This window comes from Oryctolagus cuniculus, chromosome 13, assembly GCF_051225735.1.
Source record: "Oryctolagus cuniculus isolate XC-2025 breed Fujian yellow rabbit chromosome 13, ASM5122573v1, whole genome shotgun sequence".
In the NCBI taxonomy this organism is placed as follows: Eukaryota; Metazoa; Chordata; class Mammalia; order Lagomorpha; family Leporidae; genus Oryctolagus; species Oryctolagus cuniculus.
The window spans coordinates 102,978,182-103,001,972 of NC_142879.1; the positions used below are offsets into that span (position 1 = coordinate 102,978,182).

The 23,791-nt window shown below is 50.9% G+C and overlaps 1 protein-coding gene across 1 annotated transcript; it reads left to right on the forward strand.

Moving 5' to 3' along the window:
• The first annotated feature begins 20,524 nt into the window (after window positions 1-20,524).
• Window positions 20,525-22,408, forward strand: LOC100355065 (nuclear envelope pore membrane protein POM 121). Its single transcript, XM_008268019.5, has one exon. It carries the CDS (start codon window positions 21,364-21,366, stop codon window positions 22,177-22,179), a length of 816 nt encoding a protein of 271 aa, XP_008266241.4. The 5' UTR covers window positions 20,525-21,363; the 3' UTR covers window positions 22,180-22,408.
• Window positions 22,409-23,791: the final 1,383 nt, after the last annotated feature.

The following is a 23,791-nucleotide window of genomic DNA, read 5'->3' on the forward strand; positions in this document are numbered from 1 at the left end:
TTGCTTCTTCAAACTCACACAGCCGGTGAGCGGCAGAGCTGGGATCCAGGCTAAGCCAGGCGGTCCGGCTTCACAGCCCAAGCTCTGCCCTCTGCTACAGCTTCCCCCGTCCTGGCTGGGAGATGGGGAGAGCCACAGTGCCATCTGACAGGGCTGCTGCGGGGATTCCATTCTTATCCTATGGTTGGTGTAAGAAGGTCGCTGTTTGATCAGTGAGCTGGTGGAGAGAGGACACCTTGCAAATTCAGGTCCATAGGTGATTCTCAATTGGAAATGGGCATTTGCATTCGTTTGAATCAATCCAATGCCAAGGTCTGCATAGAGAGTGTGCCAATGCTGCTCTCCGAGTTGGGGGCGGGGGGGGGGGAGACGTTTGCTTAGTGTGTGTCTGTGTCGTGGGACACAGGAAGTTACGGTGACTTCCTCTGCTCTACAGGCTCCCAGCAAAGCTCCAACCTCACCCCGTGACCTTTGGAACAGGTGGGTGCACTTAGCACGCGTGCGTCTCTTCCATTGCCTTCTGCCCTGTGTTATCCAAGTCAGTATCAGCGAGCCCAGCCCTGGTGCCGTCTGTCCCCACTAAGGCAGGCTGACCCTTCTTGTTCCATCTCAACTCAGTAAGGCCTCGTGGGGGGAGAAAAACCCAGAGGAATCCGTGGAGTGCACTGAGCGACTTTTTTTTATTTTAAGATTTATTTATTTTGAAAGTCAGAGTCACAGAGGGAGAGACAGTGTGATAACAGCCTTGTCGTTATGTAAGGAAAGGTCCTGGGCTTGTTAATGATGCAAAAGAATGCGGTGGGAAAATGGCATCCAATTTTCACTGTCTTGTCACGTCCGCTCTTGAGCAGGCTTGGCATTTTCCTGACATAAAACAACTTTAAGTGGAGAGGATTTAGGGGGTGTGTTGCAATGCCTTTTGGGAAGCCCTCATGCCTGCTGGGAGGGCCTGGGTCTGAGTCCCGGCTCCACCGCTGACTCCAGCTTCCTGCTAATGCACACCCTGGGAGGCAGCAGGTGACGGCTCACTTATTTGGGTCCCTGCACCCATATAGGAGACCTGGATGGAGTTCTGAGTTCCTAGCTTTGGCCTGGCCCTGCCCAGGTTGTTGCGGACATTTGGGGAGTGAACTGCCAGATGGAAGATTTCTCTCTCTCTGGCTCTCCCTGGGCGTCCGTCACAGGATATGCCTGCAGCTGGCTTCTCCCCATCTCTCCCCTCCAGCTTCCTCCCCATCATCACCAGGTGGGTTGACCTCAAGCACAGGCATTTTGCCTGCTGAAACCATGCTTGGGCCATGGGAAGAAGCAGGCTTGCACAGGTGGCCGTGGGGTTGCGCTCTCTACAGGGACACTCAGCTGGGTGGGAGAAGGGACAAGAAAATCCAGTCCCCGGGCTGCTTAGCCAACTGCCTGGCTGCAGGGACCCTGCCGTGAGTGTCTGCTTTGTAGGAAGGAGCGGAACTCAGGCTTAAAGGAGCTGATTCCCTCAAGTTCTCTGTGCCTGCTTTGCTTCCGGCTCCCAGTTGCTATCAGCAGTCCCAGCCTGGGCTCTCTGACTTCATTGAGCTCCTGGGCCCCAGTGCAGTGGGGGCGGCACCCCCTAGGTCCCTGACTCATGGCATCAAGACTGAATTTCCTGTTTGCAGGAACTAGGAAAGGCAGCACGAGAGGCATGCGAGGAGAGCAAAGATGAAGTGCCACAGTAGGGCATGTGATGCTTTTTGCTTTGGGCACCTTGCTATGAATCCAAGGTACAGCTTTTCCTCGTGTTGCCCATGGGGATTGGTTCCAGGACCCGGGCGGACACCAAAACCTTTGCATGCTCAGCCAGGTCCCTTCCCTACATGAGACCCAAGCCCCAAGCCATGGGACACAGGTGACCCAGGAGAAACGCACTTCCTCCGCCAACAGCAGCCGTCTCTGCCCACCTCGTCATTCTTCCTGTTTAAGTGTTACCCCTTAGATGTCTCTGCAGACAGGTCCCAGGAAGCCGTGGGCTGGAGAGAAAGTCTGGGAGTCTGAAGTCTGCATTTGTCCAGGGGACACGTGGACACACAGACATGGACAAGTTCCAAGGGCAGGTTGCATGCTCCCTGCAGAACAAGCGCCTTCTCATTCATTCATTTTACTTCCCACCCCATCGCTTTCTCCTCTCTTCCTCGGTCTGTTCTTTCTGTTTCTTTCTTCTTTCCCTGTTCTGCCAGAGGAAGACCAGTCAAGGCTTTGCCTCTTTATTCAATCAGTCTTGTCCCACAAAAGCTTTGAACGCGATTGTATGAAACACAAGAGTCTAGAAGACTTCCAGCAGTTTCCAGAATTAAAAGATAAGTTGATGGGGCCAGTGCTGTGGCGTAGCAGGTTAAGCTGCTCCCTGCAGTGCCGGCATCCCATATGGGCGCCAGTTTGAGACCCGGCTGCTCCACTTCTGTTCCAGCTCTCTGCTATGGCCTGGGAAAGCAGGAGAAAATGGCCCAAGTCCTTGGGGCCCTGCACCCACGTGGGAGACCTGGAGGAAGCTCCTGGCTCCTGGCTTCGGGTTGGTGCAGCTCCAGCTGTTGCGGCCAACTGGGGAGTGAGCCAGTGGATGGAAGAGCTCTCTCCACCTCTCCTTCTCTCTCTAACTCTGCCTTTAAATAAATACATAAATATTTAAAAAACAAAACAAAACAAAACACAGGGTTAGGAACTTGTAAGCCAACACGCTGCCAATATAAGCCAAGCTGAACTCTTTGGCTGCACACATCCACGGCCCAGAGTGGACAGTGCACTGTGGGTGGTGCCCACTGCCAGAGACTCGTCCCTCCCCTCTCTGCCCCTGCTGTGATCCACTGGTGTAACTGGGAACACCATTTAGACGCTGATGAATTCTCTCTGCAGACACGGGACCGTTACCCGGAGACCCAGTGACAGATGCCACCGAGAGTAGCGAGAGGCCCTCTGAACACCTTGCGCTTACCACATTCCTCTGGATGAGCTGAGTCTCTCTGTGTCTCGGTGTCCTTGTCTGTCAGGTGGAGACCACAGCGTCTGTCTCAGAGAGAAGTCTACGAGGATGGCATTGGTTACTGTGCATCCAGTGCAGAGGCTGCCGCCGGCACACTTGGGCTGTAAACAAAGATTACACGATGTTCTTATTGTCATTATTTTTATTCTCTTCCATCTTAGATTCTGAGCTCATCAGAGATGCAGGCTTTCGTGCCTGGTTCTGGAAATCAGTTTTGCACACACAGGAAAATCCCCCATTTCTATGTGAAAGGTAATACGCAATGCACACTCCGTGATTATCGGCTGATATTTGCTCTTCCTCATTTTCATACAAAGTCCCTTTATTGTACCAGTCCCTTAGAGATGGACACCCAGGTTATTTCCACTATTGTGCAATTACAAATAATACGGCAATATGTTCTTCTTTTTTCTAAAAAAAGATTTTATTCATTTATTTGAAAGGTACAGTTACAGCCAGTGAGCAGGAGAGACAGAGAGAGAGGTCTTCCATCTGCTGATTCACTCCCCAGATGGCTGCAATGGCCAGAGCTGTGCTGATCTGAAGCCAGGAGCAAGAAGATTTTTCCAGGTCCTTGACGCAGGTGCAGGGGCCCAAGGACTTGGGCCATCTTCTCCTGCTTTCCCAGGCCACAGCAGAGAGCTGGATCGGAAATGGAGCAGCTGGGACTCGAAGCCGTGCCCGCGTGGGATGCTGGCACCGCAGGCTGAGGATTAACCTACTGTGCACTATACTGTTATGCAGAACAAGCATCCTTTATCTGACGTGCTGGTGACCCAAGGTGCTTCAAACCTCCCTTCATTTCAGATTTGGGATATTTGTGCATGAAACAGTGGAATTTCTGCTTGCAGCTGTTTGAGTTTGGGATTTGGGAGCATTTTCAAGAGTGCAAGGTTTTGGACTGGGGTGCTCGTCTTTTTGAGCCTATCTGTTGGATGGATTCCTTGGAGCCAAATTGCTGGATCAAGGCCATGTGCACTTCATAGCTGTTTTTTTTTTTTTTTTAAGATTTCTTTATTATTCTTTATTTGGAAGGACGAATGACAGGGAAAAGAGACACAGAATGGGGGGGGGGGGAGAGATCTTCCACCTGCTGGTTCACTCCTTAAACAGCTGCTACAGCCAGGGCTGGGCCATGCTGAAGCCAGGAGCCAGGAGCTTCCCTCAAGTCTTCCAGTGGGCAGCAGGGCTCTGAGCACTTGGGCCATCATCGGCTGCCTCTAAGGCGCATTAGCAGGGAGCTGGATGGGACACAGAGCAGCTGAGACTGGAATTGGCGCCCGGATGTGGGATGCGGGTGTCACAAGAGACATCCTAACCCACTGGGCCAGAGCACCAGGCCCCGTGTACTCTTTGGTTCGACACACGTGACCGTATTTTCCATGATGTCACCTCGCAGAACAGCCGAGGTGGCTCATCTCGTGATGTGGGAGAGAACTCGCCGTGCCCTCCGCGCCTCACCTCCCGTGGGGCTAGCAGCTCCTTCCAGACAGCAAACTGCACACTCTGCACACCAGGTGCGTCGGGCTGCTCATTCCCACCCTAACTTCTACCTGGAGCACGTCTCTTACATTTCCTGCCCGTTGGTCCATGGCCCCATTTCAGTGAGACGTGGAAACCTGCGCTGTTCAGGTGTTGAATAGACGCCCTGCATCTACCTCGCGCCCAGTTCCGGAATTCTGTAGCTCCCTACCCACTGTGCCGTGTGTGTCTCCGGTCAGTTTTCTATGATTTGTGAGACCTGGAGGGACCGTCATCTGTTTTTTATTGATGGCTGTTTTGTCTTGGAATTTTTCCTGACACGATGTTAGATTAGTGTTCCAAAAAGGTCATGTCAGTGTCATTGCCTTTTTTTCCCCCCTTATTTGATGGGAAGAATGACAGAGAAAGAGAGGAGGAGGAGGAGGAGAAGGAGAAGAGGAAGAGGAAAAAGGAGATGAGGAAGAAGAAGGAGGAGTAGGGGGAGGGGAAGGAGGAGGAGGGGGAAGGGAAGGAGGAGGGGGAGGGGAGAAGGAGAGAGAGAGAGAGGTCTTTCATCCACCAGTTCGCTTCCCCAGATGGCTGCAATGGCCAGCACTGGGCCAGGCAGAAGCCAGGAGCCAGGAGCTTCATCCAGTTCTCCCACATGGGTACCAGGGATCCAAGCCCTTGGGCCATCTTCTGCTGCTTTTTCAGGTGCATTATTAGCAAGCAGCTGGATTGGGGTGGGCCGGGGGGACAAGAACCAGAACTCCAACAGGAGCTCAGCCCGCTGCACCTCAACACCAGCGCCTCAGCGTCGTGACTCAGGTGTGCTCCATCGCTGGCATCTGCTCTCTGCCCCCTGTCGTCTCCCACTGAACGGCACATGCGCTCTGAGTTTCTCTGTGACCAAGAACGCTCCCCAGCCATGAAGTGTCCTAACCGACCCCACTGCTTCCCTCGGAGTCATGGTTAATGGGCAAAGCTTCTGTGCTGGTGGCACAGGCTGGGCACCGGGAAACCTGGACTCAAGGCCCCCACTCACTCTGCACCCAGGACCTCCTGGATGGGCCGCTTCAGAGACCACAGCCCCCTCGTCTGGGCTGTCCACCCCGACAGGACTGAAACTCTCCTCTATGCGCGCTTTTGCTGCCTGCCAGCAATGTTCGTGACTATTCATCCAAAAACATCCCTCTGTCCAGAAAGGCACACAGAAACAATGAACAGGATGTCTGAACCACATGCAGGGTTCGCTCATCTACTCCCCTTGAGGATGCTGTCTTTTGGAGGCAATGAGAAACCACACCCGCAAACTCCCGCCTGCACGCTGGGGCCACGTGTTTCTAAGGCGTGATGAGCTTAAGCTGGGACCTGTAAGAGACAGTTGACTCTGAAGTCTCCCTTTCAATGACATTCAGTGCAAAACAATAATTACTGTGAAGATATTTCAAATCCTTAAGAAGGGAAAGAAACAAGGCGTCTGTCATTGTCTAAACATTTCCTGTGTGGTTTAGGCTAACTTTCAAGATTTCTCTCTGTAGATTGGGAAAGCGTCTTTCTCATGGTCAAAAATCTCATCACCTTCTGTTCTGCAGAACTCCAAAGCTCTCTGCAAGTAATTGGGCAAAAAAAAAGCAAACAAAGGAACAACAAAGAAAAACCCGTCTGTCTGTCTAGATTGTTGGAAGAGCTTTACTTTCCTGGCACTGGGTGGAAAGATCGGTCCACGGCGCTGATGCATCCAAGTGGTTTTGGTTTAATGAAAACAACCCAGCCTGAAAAGGAAGATGGAATGTGGAGACAGATTTGTCACTGAACAAAATATCGATGCATGCTGCCTTGATAAATCAACTCTAAAACTCTATGCTCCTCGCTCAACTTTTTAGTTGCCGCCTGGAGTAATTCCATCATTTCTCACTGGCCACCACTGGGTACATCTGTGGGTACCACCTACAGAGTAGCACACTTCTGCTGAGAATCAGATCCAAATTTCGTTTTCACTTATTTCAAGCCAACGCTTTTGCAGCAAGTACTATGTCCATTGATTCAATCACTAGCCCGCTGGGACAGGAGCTGCAGGGGAGTCCTTCCTGCCTCCCAAGGATTTACGATCTGAAATTCACCCTGGAAACACACCCAAGTTCAGAACTGCCCCGTCATGTAACTCAACCCAGCACCTATTGATGGACAGTTCACTGCCAAGAGTTAGGAATTTCAAAAGGAAATGAGAGACAGTGGAACCTCTGTCCCCTGGGGGAGTGGACAGCCCACGTGCTGGCTGTGTCACTGTCCTGTGCATGTTGCAGACAATATGGAGGAACACAGGACACAGTGTAGACACAGAGAGTCTACTCGGAAGGATTCAACCTATGCGAGACTTGGAGTCTGGGCAGGGATTGTCCAGATGGATATGGAAATGCAATAGTTATGAGGCCAGCGATGCAGGGGAGAGAGGGAGAAAACGTCTCCCTGTGTCTGGTGCCTTCAATGCCTGTGGATGGTGGAACAAGGTGAGATCAGGCAGCTGCAGGGACGGATCACACAGGGCCAGAGGCTGCTAGCCCAGAGGCTGGCTTGTATCTTCCAGTCTAGGAAATGTGCAGCCATTGACACTGTTTAAATCTTTAGTTATTTCTTTGGAAGACACAGAGAGTCAGAGTTTCCATCGCTGGTTCATTCCCTAAATGTGTGAAAAGCCTTGGTAGAGCCAGACTGAGATCAGGAGCTCTGAATTCCATCCAGGTCTCCCGCATGGGAGGCAGGGACCCAAGGACTTGAGCCGTCACCTGCTGCCTCCCGGGGAGCTACAATGGGGACTTGAACCCCTGCGCTCCGACATGGCGTGCGGGCAACCCAATTGACATCTTAACCACTGCACCAAGTGCTCTTTCCCGGGGAAACAGTTGAAGCAGAGGAGGGATGCCAATCTCAGACAGTAAGAGAAGATGCCAGAGTGTTGTGTGCAAGAGATCGGGAAGAGGAAGCACCGACTGGGACTGGCTGTTGGCGCCCACGTTGCAGGCACATGCACAGAGCAGTTATAGGGTTCAGTGTCTTGGTTTTCGCATGAGCATAAAGGAAGACAAAGGTTGTACGGCAGACAAATGAGCTAATAGGAGGAGATCTTCGGAAAATCCATATTATGAAAAACTACACATGATTTCTAAAATTCTTTGGCACCAAAGGAAACTTCTTTGCTTTTGAAGAACCTTTGTACCTGTGAAGTGTGTAGAAAGAGGCTGAGCACACAGTAAGTGCTCACGAAGTATTTACCCAGTAATGTTGGCATCATCATGTTTATGACGTCATCAGGGTGACATCATAAAGCTTGTGGGATTGGAGCAGGACCTCACACCATGGAGTAAGAGCCTCTCTGTTCCATCTGGGTTTGTTGTTGTTGTTGTTAAGGATTTATTTATTTATTTATTGAATGGCAGAGTTATAGAGATGCAGAGGCGGGGGGGGGGGGGGAAGAGGTCTTCCATCTGCTGGTTCATTCCCCAATTGGCCACAACAGCCAAAGCTATGCTGATCTGAAGCCAGGAGCCAGGAGCTTCTTCCGGGTCTCCCATGTGGGTGCAGGGGCCCAAGCACTTGGCCCATCTTCTACTGCTTTCCCAGGCCATAGCAGAGAGCTGGATTAGAAGTGGAGCGGCTGGGATTCAAACTAGTACCCATATGGGATGCTAGTGCCGCAGGCCGTGGCTTTACCCACTTTGCCACAGCACCCAGCCCTCTGGGTTTTTATTTAAAGACTTATTTGTTTATTTATTTGAAAGGAAGGATGACAGAGTGAGAGAGGGAGAGACAGAGCGAGATTGGGTAGAGAGAGGGAGAAAGAGAGAGAGAGATATCTTCCATTGCTGGTTCATTCCTCAAATGGCCACAACAGCCAGGGATGGGCCAGGCCTAAGCCATCTGCGTCTCCCGCATGGGTACAGGAACCTTAGCACTTGGGCCACCTTCCATTGCTTTCCCAGGCACATTAGCAGGCACCTGGGCGGGAAGCAGAGCAGCCAGTGCAGGAACCGGCACTCTGATATAGACGCCACATCACTGCGTGCGCCGCGACCCCAGCCCTCTGTCTGCGCCCTGATGCAATAGCACTGGCTGGCTAGATCCCCACTTTGTCTGCTTTCACAGCTGCACGTGCGGTGCTCGGGCGGGGTGCCTGGAGGAGCAGCGCCTCCCTTCGGCTGTGCTTGATCCTTGCACGACCAGTCCTAACATGTGGGTACCGCGTCAGGTGCAGCTCCTTCCCCTTACAGGTTGGGGAATGGGGTCCCCATCCTCAAACAGCTCTTCTGTTCTCACATGAAAACTGCAGCCAGAATTCAGGGCTCGGATGCCCGGGCCAGGGCTCTGGGAGTCACTTCACACTGGCCAGATGGCGTGCACATCTGTGTCTTCTGTGGTGTGGTTTTGCTTCTGCAGGATCTCCCCTCTAGCCCGGCCTCTTGGCTGCAGACTCTGCCTGACACGGGATCAGGAAAAACACTTTTATCCCAACCCAAGGTCCTCCGAAGGCTCCTGTCTCTTTCAAGACGAAGGAAACCCAATGTTTTCTTTGCCCGGAATGTTTGCATCGGGAGAGCCTCTCTCTCAAGTGCTTCCAGGAAGCCCTGCTGCTCATGTCACCTGCCATTTGCTGCCTGCCATGTGCCCAGCACCGCTCTCTTTGTGTGCTCCCCCCCCCCCCCAATCACTCCTCGTCTCTCCTGCTCCCTGGGCTTCGCCTAAGAGCTCATGCAGCTCCATCAGCAAAACAGCCCCTTCACAAGGAGACCACAGGCTCAGGTCACATCATCCAATCGTGTTAACGGACCTATGTGTGGCAGGATGGGAAGACCAAGGGAGGGAAATGGAGGGGAGAGAAGGGGAGGGGAGGAATGAGGAGGGGAGGGGAGGGGAGGGAAAGAAAAGGAAGAGAAGGGGAGAGAAGGGGAGGGGAGGGGAGGGGAGGGAAAGAAAAGGAAGAGAAGGGGAGAAAAGGGGAGGGGAGGGGAAGGGAGAGGAGGATTTGCTGCCTTGACCAACACCTGGTGTTCCCACATGTGAACAGGGATGCAGGCTCTTTCCTTCTCTTCCAGAAAGATCTTCGACTCTAACACTCCAATATTTTACCAGCAGGCTTGGCCCTGGTTTTATTGTCAAGCTGGGTTCTGTTTGCACTGAATTGCATTCCATTCTCAATTTAGTTTGGGACAAACCAGAGTGGGAATGCACCTCGGACATAATAAAATGCCACTCCGTGGAGACAAGAGTCTTAGTCCCAGGCTGCTGGCCAAATGAAACTACTTGTCTGGCTACCACCGCCTCCAGACCAAGCCTCGCTCATTAACTGCTTGTTGTCTTCGAGAGCCTGCCGCAACTCGGGGCAGCCCGGTGTTGTGAGTGGCTTTCGAGTTCCCATGTTTGGTTGGGAATCGCTGAAGCCAAGGTCATTACCAAAAGCAGAGTCTCATTAGGAAGGGGTAAGAGACGTGATTGAGCCGTGGATAAACATCATTATCACCAAACATATAAATAGATGTTTGTCTTGCTGCGGGCATTCCATGCATGGACAACTGGAATTGTGTTATGTGGCTAGCTCCGTCTGCGAGTGTGGACAACCTTATTAGGAAAAGGTACTGCTTTGTTGTGGAGAGGCCATTCCAAAGCCTGCCTGTCTCTCTCGCTCGCTCGCTCACTCGCTCTCAAACAGAAGAACATAGTTCAGTGAGCTGCTTCCAACAGTGCAGTATGGGCGTGAGGACCCTATTGGCGCTGTGGGTTTCAAAACCAGGCTCTGAACGACAGGGACTGTACTCCCCATGAGAGATTCTTTCAAAACAAGCTGGCCGCCGGCTTCCACAGGGGATTGTTTGCACGTTTGCCGGCTCCTTCAGAACACCAAGCCTACCCTTTGGAGACGGGCACGCAGCTCAGAGCAGCCTTGTGACACCCCTGCTACACACATGATTCCAGAGTGGGTGCTAGCCCAGGAAACACACAGAAAAGACTCTCTGCTAGCTCGCAAATACAGTTATAGACATCGAATTGTTAAACCGTTTCAAGCTCACAGGAAAGTCCCAAGTACAGCACACACAACGTATCTCCAGACTGTGTGAGTTAAGGTGCTAACCGGATGCCCTGTCACCTGAGAGTGAGCATGAAGACATTTCTGGCTGGCGCCGTGGCTCACTAGGCTAATCCTCCACCTGCGGCGTGGCACACCGGGTTCTAGTCCCGGTCGGGGCACTGGATTCTGTCCCGGTTGCCCCTCTTCCAGGCCAGCCCTCTGCTGTGGCCAGGGAGTGCAGTGGAGGATGGCCCAGGTGCTTGGGCCCTGCACCCACATGGGAGACCAGGAGAAGCACCTGGCTCCTGCCTTGGGATCATCGCGGTGCGCTAGCCACAGCGCGCTGGCCGTGGTGGCCATTGAGGGGTGAACCAACGGCAAAGGAAGACCTTTCTCTCTGTCTCTCTCTCTCACTGTCCACTCTGCCTGTCAAAAAAAAAAAAAAAGACATTTCTTGCTGACTGCTCTGCCACCACGCAAATCAGGAAATTGACAGTAATTAGTGGTCCCCGCCAATAACCCCAAGCCCATCAGCCTGTCACCCATTATCCCAATTTTTTTTTTTAACAGCAAAAGGAATCAGTTCAGAATCACACGTGGCTTTGGGTATCGCGCCCTGCGGTCAGGGTTTGTCTGTCGTGGGTGGCTCCTTGGTCCAGTGTCTTCGGCAGGTACAACGGGCACGGTGCAGGAGTTCACGCTGTCCCATGAGTGGGGGCGTGCACCTTGCTCCCTGGATAAAGGCACATGGCTCTGGGCTTCTTGTCTGCTTTGTAATCAGTGAGCGATTTCAAGAAAGTTACTTTGAACCTGAAGACGTCTTGTTTTGCTATTGAACAAAAAATCTGTGTTTTGACATCAGCCAAAACTTTGGAGACTTAATTCCATAACTTGTAGGAAGAAGTGAGTTGTAAAATCCCTCTGAGGGCAAAGAATGCACCGCTTGCTTTTGTAGAGGGGTGGAACAATTGGAAAGCCTCTTTGTCACAGGTCCCTGTAGAGTTTCAATCTGACCTTGCGGCCAATGAGAGAAACCAGCTGTGACAGTGTCACGTGGCTTCTTGTGAGTGCATCTTCCATGTTCACAACAACCTGCCAGGAGTCAAGACCGGGGCTGGAGGGCATTCAAAAATCTGTGCGACATCACGGGGGGGCAGGAACTGTATGTGTTTCCTGGCTAAGAATGACAAGAATAAGCCCCGGGTGGGACGCTGTCTCCCAGGGAAGCTGCTTGGTGTTGGATAAAGTGGAGTGTCCTGACATGGTAGCCGTTGCTACAGTCTCCAGTGCCATGTCTTATCACAGCTCCTACATAAGGGTCAGGTTATTCTCATCTCAGAAGGTCAACAGATACTGGCTAGTCTTTCAGCATAGAGCCGGAGCCTGAAGCCAGGTTTCTGGGCTCCCAGCTCTTAGGAGTGAAGACCAGGGCCCCATGAGAGTCTCCCCCGTGCCGCCATCTCCTCTTACTGGGGGGACTCGTGTGATGCCCACAGGCACTCTCTGGGACTGCTCCCCTGCCCATCACTGCGCTCATCCCCCAGAGGCGTGATTTGCCACCTGTTTGCTCTATGCATCACAGGTAAGAGAATCAAGACCCAAGCTCTCCATCACTGTGGATAAGCGTGAGCTCTCCAGAAATGCATCCATGCTGGTGGACACGGTTTAAAGGCTCTTGGGACACATCCATTCCATATGAGAGTAACTGGGTTAGAGCCCCTGCTCCGCTCCTGACTCCAGCTTCCTGCTAATGCTGCCCGGGAGGCAGCAGGGGATGGCTCCAGCCACTGAGTCCCTGCCACCCGCAGGGGAGAACCAGATAGAGCTGCCAGTCCCCGGCTTCGACTTGGCCTGGCTGTGGCTGTTGAACTGGCATTTGGGAGATGTCTGTGTGTCTTTCTGCCTTTCCAATAAATAAGCAAACATTAGAGGAGGCAGGTGTTGTGGCACAGAGGTTAGGCTGCTGTTCGGGATACCCGCATCCCACACTGGAGTGCCAGTCCGGGTCTGGGTACTCTGCTTCCCATCTAACTCCCTGCTGCTCCACCTGGGAGGGAAGCTGGTGATGGCCCAAGAGCTTGGGTCCTGCCACCCATGTGGAGGCCCAGATGGAGTTCCTGGCTCCTGGCTTCAGCTTGACCTAGACCTGGCTGTTGTGGGCATTTGAGGAGTGAACCTGTGGATGGAAGATCTCTCTCACTCTGTCTTTCAAATAAAATAATCTTTTTAAAAACTAAACATTAGAAATGTATTGATTATAACTGATAACAGTTATTAAGTAATAAGCCCTTTTATTTAATAAAAATGCACTTAGAAACCAGAATTTCTGCAATTCATGTTTTGATTCTTTGGTTGAGTGTTTTTACACAGGACTACATTTTATAAGACTCATGATTTCTAAAATTTTCAGGGATGTCTTTCCCTGCTGTCTTATCATAAAAGTACAACACCAATGCTTTCTTTATTTTACAAGCACCACTAGTTTTTAGGAAGATCCGATATCTGCCTCTCAAAGTTATAGCTTTGACTTTGACCATTTCCTAAAGATCTGGAATAAACCGGAAGCTGAAACATTCTTTGACTTGAATCTTCAGATCACTTCAGGATTCTACTCCATAACATATTCAACCATGCACAATATACCTCTGCACACACATCAAGGGGTGTGTGTGTGTTTGTGTGTGTGTACACCAGGGCACTGCAAACAAAAGTTTGCTGGAAAATTGAATTAAACATTTATTTTGGTGCAAAAGACTTTTGGAATCTATGGATAGTTTTTTGATAATATGCATCTTCCATGAAAGACCCTTTGTATGTGTAAAATATCCCAGGCAATTTAGAAAGAAACAATATTTACCGCTGTAAGGTATATGGCCACACAGCCAAGATTCCCAGGGCGACCACAATCTCAATTGTCATGCTTCTGTTGTCAAATCATGTTCCAATTTTCCCTCCAGAAAATGTAATTTTTTAAAATTATTTATTTACTTGAAAGAAGATCAGAGAAACAGAGATAGAGAGACAGATAAGGGGAGAGAGAGAGAGAGAGAGAGATCTTCCATTCTCTGGTTCATTCCTCAAATGCCCACAACAGCCAAGGCTGGGCCAGGCGGGAGCCAGGAGCTGGGAACTCCACCCTGGCGTCTGAGTACCTGAGACGTCACCTGCTGGCTCCCGGGGTGCTCATTAGCAGGAAGCTGGAATTAAGAGTGGAGCCAGGCCGGTGCCGCGGCTCACTAGGCTAATCCTCCGCCTAGCGGCGCCGGCACACCGGGTTCTAGTCCCGGTCGGGGCGCCGGATTCTGTCCCGGTTGCCCCTCTTCCAGGCCAGCTCTCTGCTGTGGCCAGGGAGTGCAGTGGAGGATGGCCCAGGTGCTTGGGCCCTGCACCCCATGGGAGACCAGGAAAAGCACCTGGCTCCTGGCTCCTGCCATCAGATCAGCGCGGTGCGCCGGCCACAGCGCGCCGGCCGCGGCGGCCATTGGAGGGTGAACCAACGGCAAAGGAAGACCTTTCTCTCTGTCTCTCTCTCTCTCTCACTGTCCACTCTGCCTGTCCAAAAAAAAAAAGGAGTGGAGCCAGATTCAAAACCAGGCACTCTGATGTGGGTTGTGGTGATCCCAGGGGGCACCTTACCCACTGCATCAAATGCCCATCCGGAAAATGTAATTTGTAACACGTAGCACACGGATGTGTGAGGGCCCCTTTTGCTCTGTCGCTGTCCGGAAAGTTGAGAAGAGAGCTGGAGCAAGTAGCTACCAGCCAGGTGAGCAGAGAGGAAGATGTGTGGGCTGACAGAGCAGCAGAAGCGATCAGAGCAGGAGTGGCAGCGAGGGAAGGGGCAGCAAGTGGTCTACAGCAATGGAGCCCCCTCCAGAAGGAGGCACTGAGAAATCAGAGCCAGGAAAACCAAGGTTTCAAAGAGAATCGCCAGGGACACACTCTCGCTCCAGGTGGAAGTCAGCCGGACTTTCGACTGACACAATATCATTCCCTACACACACACACACCCCTACACACCTACACACACACAACTTAAAGGTATGTCTCCAAAAATAAAATATCTTGGACTTAGGGGAAGAGCAGAAAAACTCATTTCTTTTTCACCAAGGCTCCCGGGAGACACAAACCAGAGAGCTGCTGACTCATCTGGCCTAACAGCTGTCACTCTGAAAGGTGCTGAGTCACCGGGCCCCACAGCTGAGGCTGGTGGGAGGAGGCAGTCGTTCTCAGCTCCTGACGGTCCAATGGGGACCCTGAAACTGGGCAACCTTGAGTGCCTTGGCTATCAGAGGTGATCCAAGTCAGATATGGGGGCAGGGGCAATATTAGGAAATAGTGGTTGCTGGAGATGAGATTCTCAGACCTGCCTGGTGCCTCTCAGGGAGCGTGAGATTTTGTTTGTTTGTTTGTTTGGGTCACTCAATGGGTTCTCAACAGAGCACTTATTGAGCTCTGGACATTGTGCTAAGCCAGTGGTTCTTGAAGTTGAATGTTTCTCAGACTCACCTGGAGGGCTAGACCCTTGTTGAGAGGCCCTAAATCAGGAGGTCCGAGAGCTCTCTCTTCCCACCTGATGCCGGAGCTGTGGTCTGGGGAACCCTCTTGGAGAGCCCTGCTCGAAACATGGCAGGTGCTCCACGGTCTCTGAGTTCAGAGAACCAGGGGTGTAGGGTCCTTGTACTACCCTGTACCACGCAGCAAGCAGGGTTAGATTCTGGCACGATGATAGCCAAGGGGAGAGAGGAAGCAGCTTGGCTGGAGTTGGGGACCGTTCCCCAGAGAGCCCCATCCAGTTGGATCTTGACAAAGAATTTGCCAGCTGTTTAAGGAGACCAAGCTGCATATGCACGGAAGAGGAGTGAAATGAGGGGCCTGGGACCTCAGAGGATCTGGTTCAGCGTGGAGGGAGTGAGGAGGGCACGTGGGACGGTGCCCAGGGCCGACTGAGATGAGATCTAACCAGAGCTGCCCATTGGGATCATAGAGCATCTTTCATATGTCACTGCTAAGGAACAGGTTAAACACCCACATGGAAGCAATCAAGCACATTCAGAAAATGGAAGATTCTATAAACAAACGACCTGATTCCATCCACAAGTGAGCGGGAAGAATACAAAGAACGACTGTCAGAGATTGCAATCCCGCTCAAATGTGATGGTAGGATCTTGCTTTGATACTGGTCCTAAATCAATTACTCCATCAACCCAATTGCGAAAAAGACATCTGACCCAGCCCGGGGTGGCTGGACACGTGTCTGGGTTATAGGCTGATAGGAAGGAATGGTTGTCAATGTTGTTAGGGGTGAAAACAGCACATATGAGCACCCTACAAAAGTTCAGGGGAGATGAACTTGAAAGATGTTTATCTGAATGGAAAACACTTTGAGATGCATGCGTGTGAGGAAGCTTCAAGGAGTCCATGGAGATGCATATTAGGAAAAAACTATGCATGCCTTTTAAGACTGTCTTGCACCAAAATAAACATCTTATCGTTCCATTGTGCTCACAAGCCTTTAGAGCTGTCCTTGTATAAAACGCACAAGCAGAGTCCTTATCTGTTAGAGAGACATACTGAAGTATTCAAATCAAATCATGTTGGATTCGCTTGAACATGCTCTTAACCACTACTATCGGTCTGCCAAGACTCGGGATGTGTCAATCCTTTATTGAGCCAATTAATGACCACAAGAACTCCTTATAGGTTTCTCTCCAACTCTGTATTTTTTGAAATCAGACTGCAAAATGAATTTTAAAGAGACAGACTTGTGTTCCATGGTAGACTAAGTAAATTACTCTCCTAGTTGAGCGAGGGAGGAGAAAGTCCTTGGTGTTGATATTTTTAACCCTTCCCCAATGTGACTCTGGAGTAGCAGCTAAATTTGAGAACTAGGGATTATCACATGATATCTTGGATCCTACCAGGATAATTAATCACTGATCAATATGGTGTCCCCCTGCCCTATCCAGGGATTTCAAAAGCAATGCAGGATCTCTTGAACCCTCCACATACCATGGAGATTCCCCCCCCCCCCGTTTCTTTCAACTAAATGTGTTCTCTCGAGATCATTTTAGCTTCACCTGCAATCCTGAGAAACAGTAGAGAGCGCCCATTTACTCTTTGCCCAGCTTCCTCGATGGTTCATCTTACCAGACTATTGTGTCATATCTTAACTGCAAGATTGACATGGATGCAGTCAACATATAGAACACTGCTTATCACAGCAGGGAAACTCCGTGCTGTCCTTGCCTAGCCATGCCCACCTCCTTCAATTGCCACCCCTCGAGAACCCCAGGCGACCACTAACTTGCTCTTCCTCATTACGATTTTATACTTTTCAGGACTGTCAAATAAATGGAATCGTAGACTGGCTTTTTTTTTTTACTCAGCATGATTCTCTAGAAATTCATCCAGGTTGTTGCAAGTATCAAGAATTCGGTGCCTTTTACCATTGAGTAAAATTACATGGATCACAGCTTGTTGGACTGTACATAATGTACACTTGCTTTGGGTGTCACCTACTTTTCATTTTATGTTCTCAACATGAGAGCTTAGATGATCAGTTGGGACATTTCCTCTTTGTAAGGTAAAATTCCGTTCCAAATATTTCCCTCCAGGAGCTGTGTCACATAAATTCTGAAATGTTATATCTTCACTGATCATTTAAATTCCCTTGAGACTTTCTCTTTGATCCATACATTATTGGGAAGTCCATTGCATGGGTTCTACATTTTTGGAGGTTTTCCTGTTAGCTTTCTGATATAGATTTCTAGTTTTAATCCATTCTGGTTGAAGAACACACTCTTACTTTAAATCTGTTAATTTTTCATGGCCAAGGATCTGGTCTACCTTTGCTTAGGTCCCATGCACATTTGAGGAGACTGTATACCACGCGCTTTGGTGGAAGGTTCTATAAACGTCGATTTGATGCTGTTGGGTGATATTGCTGAGATCTTCTCCCTGAATGTCTCTCTAGTTCTACCAGTTGCTGAGGATGGGAGGTTGAAGACTCTGACTATGGATTTGTTTATCTTCACTTCAGTTTTTGCTGCTGTTTTTTGCACACACATGTAGGGTTGCTATGTCTCATTTGTGGCTAGATTCTTCACTAACTTTCTTTACTCTGAAGTCCATTTCATTGCTTATTAACGTAGTCACTCTTGCTTTCTCTTGATTAATGTTTTCATGATTTATCTTCCTTTATCATCTTACACCTGTCTATGTCACTTAATTTCAAATTGAGTTTCTTATAAACTGAACATAGTTGGATCATGTTTTTCAATCCACTCTTCAACTCTCTGTCTTTTAATTGTTGAATTTAGCCCATTGACATGTAATGTAATTACTGACACATGAAAGGTAAGTCTGCTACTTCACTTTTTGTTGTTTGGGTCTCTGTTTTTCCCTTCTCTATTTTCTTTTTTATTTCTTCCTGTAGGTTACTACAGTTTTTAGAATTGACTTTGATTTTGATTTGCATGTAGTGTCTAGGGGCGTCTCTGTTTCTATAGCTCTTTAAGTGGTTGCTATAAGTATTACACTACATAATTATATAAATAATCAGCCTATTGATGTCATCATTAAGTCAACCCAGAATCTGATACCCAGCAAACATACCCTTTAGGAATGAAAGGGAAATCAGACAATACAAGTGAAATATCGAAACTTCACTTCACTTTAAGGTTTTACTCTCTCCATTCATAATCTGAATGTCTTAAATATTCCCTCTACTTACATTTAGACCCACATCAGACAGTTATAACTTTTAGTTCAACCATCAAAGACAATTTAGAGAACCCAAGAGAAGAAAGAAAATCTATTCTATTTACACATATGTTTGCTTACTGTCTTGTCTCTTCCTCATATCTCAATTTTTTTTTCTTTTATTAAAGAAAACTTTTTTAAAGGATATTTCTGCCTGTGATAAATTCTCATAGCTTCCCTTCATCTGTGAATCACTCATCTCCCACTCCTCCCACCCCTAAATGTATTTTTGCTGGATGTGGAATTCTGGGTTGAAAATGCTGTTTAAACATTTGAGAAATGATGGCTCCAATGCTTTCTTGTTAAAAAAAAAAAATCCTGTCATTCACATTGTTTTCCCCTGCGGTTTCTTTCTTACTGCTTTTGAGAGTTTTCTATTGTGTTTCATTTTCAGAAGTTGAATTATGATCTCTCTTGTGGGTTTCTTTGTATTTTTTTCTGCCGGGGAGTTCACTCAGCTTCTTCAAAGCATTAGTTTACCTCGCTGGCCAAATTCCGGACATTTTCAATCATGGATTCCTCATGTACATCCTCAGCCCCTCCCTCTTTCTTCTTTTCTTCCCTGAAATCGTGTGTTTCAATCCCCCAGTTCTCTGAGGCTCTGTTCGCTATTTTGTCCCAGCCTGTTTTCTCTCTGTTGTTCAGATTTTATAGTTTCTTTTATTATGTCTTCAAGTTCATGGATTCTTTCCCACCGAATGAATCTATTGAGGTTTTTTTTTGTGCTGCTGTTGTTTGGGTTATTATAGTTTTCAGCTCTCAATTTTTCCACTTGGCTTTTCTTTCTGTATTTTATTTCTTTGCTAGATGTCTGTGTTTTCATTTGCTTCAAGCGGGTTTCAAATTATTCATTTTTATGATAGCTTTGTCAGCGCTGACATTTTGGTCATCTTTGTGTTGGCATCTACCTATCATCTTTCTCATTCAGCTCTGAGCGAGTGATTTTCTGTGGGAACTCAGACTGAGGGACTCACTGTGTTTTGAGTGCTGGAACCTCACTTCTCCCTGCTAGCTGACTTCCTCAGACACACCTATGGCCGCCTTGTTACTGGCAGGTGGGAAGGGAAGTGCCTCCATGGATGCCCAAGGGAAGGGTACTCATTCCTATTGGTTGGGGAGAGGCGTGATGGCTCCCATTAGGTTTCCAGGGCCACCTCCCTGAGTGGGAAATGTAGGAGTCCTTCACACTGACGCCACAGGGTGCTGGCTTTGTGACTGTTGGGCAGGGCCACGGTGCTGACTGCCCAAGAGGGCTTCTCTGACACCAATGTGGTGCCTGGCAGAGGGGCCTCTCGCTCCTGCCAGCCAGGGGTGGAGAACCAGGCTCTCAACTCACCCTTCGTTGCCTTGTTTGGGGGTGGGACCCCAGACTTCCCGGAGGCCTTTGGCAAATGTTATTGTCTGCAGGTTTTCTGCCCCCTTGTTTAGTCCTTTAGCTAAGAAACAGCAATCTTTTGTTGGGGTTTCTTCTGTCTGCCCATCTGTGGCCGGGCTCCTCAGCTCCAAGTCTGGAAAGCATGAGTCGGGCAAGAAACTCAGGGGACCCAGAAGTCCTCGTTTATCTGCCTCCTTCTGCCTTTGAGGTTCTTATCCTGGTTTTATACGTATGGTCCAAGATTTTTATTTGGATTTAGTGGGGGAGACAGGGAAAAGTACGACTTCTTTGAATTCCTAGCAAGCATGATTTTTTTTTTTGATGTAACATTCGACACAAAAGACTATGCAAACATAAGCGTGTGTGGATGTGTGTGGGATAAAAAGCCCAACAGCATGAGCATTGAGTCTTTACAAATAAAAAAAATATATACAGTAGTGGGTTGGACTTTTTCCTAGAGAAGAATCAAAGTCCGACTCAGTCCCAAACTCACCCATTTGGGCTAAGCATCTGGCCTTCGAGAATTCTGGACTGTCCTTTGGTTGGTTTGAGGACTTGGCAATGGCTGACTCTTGACCCCGTGACCTACTTAGCATATTGCTGTCGGTGATGGTGGTGGCTGCTATTGTTTAAAAGTTGCCTTTGTTCTGCCGCGAGGTTTCCTGTCTCCTGGCCACACGTCAACATCAGGAGTGACACAGCTTCCCGGCTGGTGAGTCTGTGCTGGTGCTGACTCAGGGAGCTACAGTACACGCCTCCCAGCTAAGGACTCCCACAGTCTCGGGCAGGTCGCACCCATTCTCTGCACGTGGGGGCTATCTTGAGTGCACAGCCAGTTTCTCCCTCATTCCTGCGTCTGGAGTAGGGCAAGAGCTCCCTGCACCTAGCACACACCGGTAGGCATCAAGCCCAGCAACCCGTATACCCAGCAGCCTCTGCGCATTTCACCTCTGGAGTTACACCTCTTCTGGCTCCTCATGGAAAAGGTGCCTCCCTCCAGTAGGTCCAGACAAGATCATGAACTAACTGGCACTCGTGCTGAGAGCACACATGAGCTGAACATGGATGGTTGGTGGCGGAAGGTGGGAGGAGGTGCCATCTACAATCAACATCGCTGGCGCTAAATCATAAATCCGAGGGGCTTTTGTCGTTTCTTTAAGAGCTAAGTTGCATCAATAAGGGGCATCAGGATCCACCCCAGGAGCATGAAACACACACCTAATCTACTGGGAAAAGCCCACGGGTTCTTTTCTCTTACAGGACCATCTGGGTAGATGAGGTTCAGGTCTACAACGATGGAAATGAGCACCCGTCTGTCGCTTGCTGTCATCAGCATGTTGGTAGCGAGGCTTCTATCTGTTGGTCCCTTTCAGTCGCAGCTACCAGGCCCCTGTGCCCAGGGCCCAGTGCCTGGACATAGCAACGGACAGGACAGCGGCCAGAGCCTTCTTCGTCCTGCAGATACCGTGGTGCAACCGCGTCCCACGCTGCCAATGCGCCCGCTGATGTCCCCGTGCCCGGGGCGGCCCCCGCGCAGCCAGCGCGGGATCCCATGGCCTGGGCGTCCCGAGCTTTGCCAACGTCACCAACGGTCACCGTCGCCCTTCGAACTCAGCCACTGGCCGCGTTCGCAGCCTTCCTCAACTGCTGGAAGCTGAATCCCGCATTCGACTCAGCGACCTCCGCGCAGACCTCATGGGTCTCCACTTGAGCAAGTACCTGCTGGCCTACCTGGGCGAGCCCCGCGCCTCGCTGCCGCCGCGAGCCGAGGAGCACCGGTCTCCGCAGCCTGGGTCTGCCCGCCGCCGACTGGTCCCGGAGCCCTGCCAAGCTTCCCTGGTGCAGGTGAAGCACTGGACCTGGGTCCGCCACTTTCCCGCTACGCCGCCCCGCCGAGACTACGCCCAGAGCCGAAGGGCGAAGGTGCCGGTGGCATGCGGGAATCTCCCGAGGAGGCTGCGCCCCGCGTCGCTCCAGGGGGTGAGCCTTTACCACGCACGCATGAGCTGCAGGCATCGCTGGCTGTGGCAGAACCGGAGCTCCCCGGTGACCGTACGCATCTCGGCCACATCGCGCCCGGAGAGCCTGTACAAGAGCGCCGTGACCCCGGAGCGCCCGGATCCCTGCGCCAGGGAGACGGTGCTGAAGGCACTGAGCCAGTGCAACAAGGGCAAACGAAAATTCGACGGCCCGCTCTGGTTTGAGACCCCGGAGCCCAAGAAAAGGAAGCAGAGCCCAGCGCGCACGCCCTCTGCCTTCAAGCCTGTGCCCAGAAACGGAGTGGTGCGCGCCTTCGTGCCCAAGCCTGGGAAGCTGAAGAGGAGTGTCCGATCCCGGGGAACCGAGTGTGCCAGGAAGAGAGCAGCCGGGTCCTGCAGTTCTGCTGCCCCTCGGCCTGCCCTGCAGGCCGCCAGCGCCAGGAGCAGCAGCGACAAGGAGCCCAGGAGCCTGCGGCAAGGGGCCCCACCCGGCCAGGAGCGCACCCAGCCTGCTGCCCCCGGTGGCTGCTAAGACTTAGGGCTCAGCCATCACTTCCTGGACTCATAGCCACAGCCCTGTCATCCTGAGCCCTGCTGGGCCCCACAAGCCACCGAGCTAGCAGGTGCCTCCCCTGCTGTGAGTGACTCATCTGTCAACACCTCTCTTGAGCCCACCCACCCTAAAGAGACTATTGAGATCAGATCCCTTGCCCATTCCCCCACCAATCCACTCCTGCCCCCACCCCACCCCAGTTTCCATAGTTAAGTGCTTTATTATTGTAAATAAAAATTTTTAAAAACAGCTGTATTATTTCAAAGAGCAGAGGTAAGCAGAGCGTGGGACACGCCAACAGAGCTGGGGGCCAGACACAGGTTGAGATCAACTGAAGCCGTCCTGGCCGGGGCGGGGGAGGGGTGATCTCCGTCCAAGGGCAGCCTGGTGGAGTCCCTCTGTGGGTATTTCAACCCTGCCCAGCTTGCGAGTCTGCTGCAGAGTGGCAGGTCTAGGGGTTTGTTCTGCCTAGGAGCTGCCACTTGGGCTGAGGCCAGGAAGACCTCGCAACAGGTTCCCCCTGACATCAAAGGGTCGCACTGCCCTAGCGCACCTGCTGTGACACACAGCCTCTCAAGCCTGTCTCCCAGGCTCTGACATGGCTGCCCACCTCTTCACGCTCTCTGGCATCCTGGGATGGTGGGAAGCACACGGGGCTGTGGGCTTGGAGGAGCCCAGTCTGGTGTCATGTCCGTCCCCACAGCCCCGTGACCCTGAACTTCTGCCTTCCGAAGATGAGAACCTCTGACGGGGCACAAGGTGGAGCTCTGGGACCGCCTCTAACAGGTGTAATTTACTCTCATTCCTGGGTCTGCCTTGCGCCGGGTTTAGGACTGCCTGACACTTCCTGTTGGTTCTCCCGCTTCCTCCGCCTGAGGGGGATTTTCTTCCTCCGCCTGAGGGGGATTTTCCAGTTTCCTCTTGTCTTGATTTCTCCTTGCTCTAGTCCTCTGACCCAGCACAGGTGGACAAGAAGGTGCCCCATACCTAGAGCGCTGAGTCAGGCCAAGAGCTAAGCTCAACACGGAGGACCTCAGGCAGTTGGCAGGTGCACCAACATCCGTGTCTTTGGCTCTGAGACGGTGCTGGGCCGGGTTCTGGTTCTGCAGAAATGCTAAAGACTGGTCCCTTGAACCTGGGAGCTCATGTGTTGTGATGTGAGAGCAGCAGACAAACAGGTAGTTAAGGAATTAATTCAATTACAGGATAGGCACGCATGGAGGGAATTAATAGGGCTTCTGGGTGTTCAGACAGTGGATGCAGCTGGGGTGCACAGTAGTCAGAGACAGTGACGCTGAACTCCTGAAGTCAGTGCAAGGAGGAGGCACGGGATTGTACCATGGCCCAGACAGGGGAGGGGTGGCCAGGCAGACCAGTGTTCTTCCTCCAGGAACGAGGCTACAAGTCCTGAATCCCCATTTCAGATGGGCTATGGTTTGTGCCCTCTGAGCCCCACATTGAGAGTTGGTGGCCAGTGTGGTAGGCTGGGGAGGAGGGCAGAGGGCTATAAGGCTGGGGGTGCCCTGGATCTCTTGAGTGGGTGCCTTGGGTTTGAGTCCTGCCTCTACTCCTCGTTCTAGCTCCCTACTAA

What these genes read in the sequence shown, in the direction of transcription:
- LOC100355065 (XM_008268019.5), top strand. Translation starts at nt 21,364, where the DNA reads ATGGGTCTCCACTTGAGCAAGTACCTGCTGGCCTACCTGGGCGAGCCC.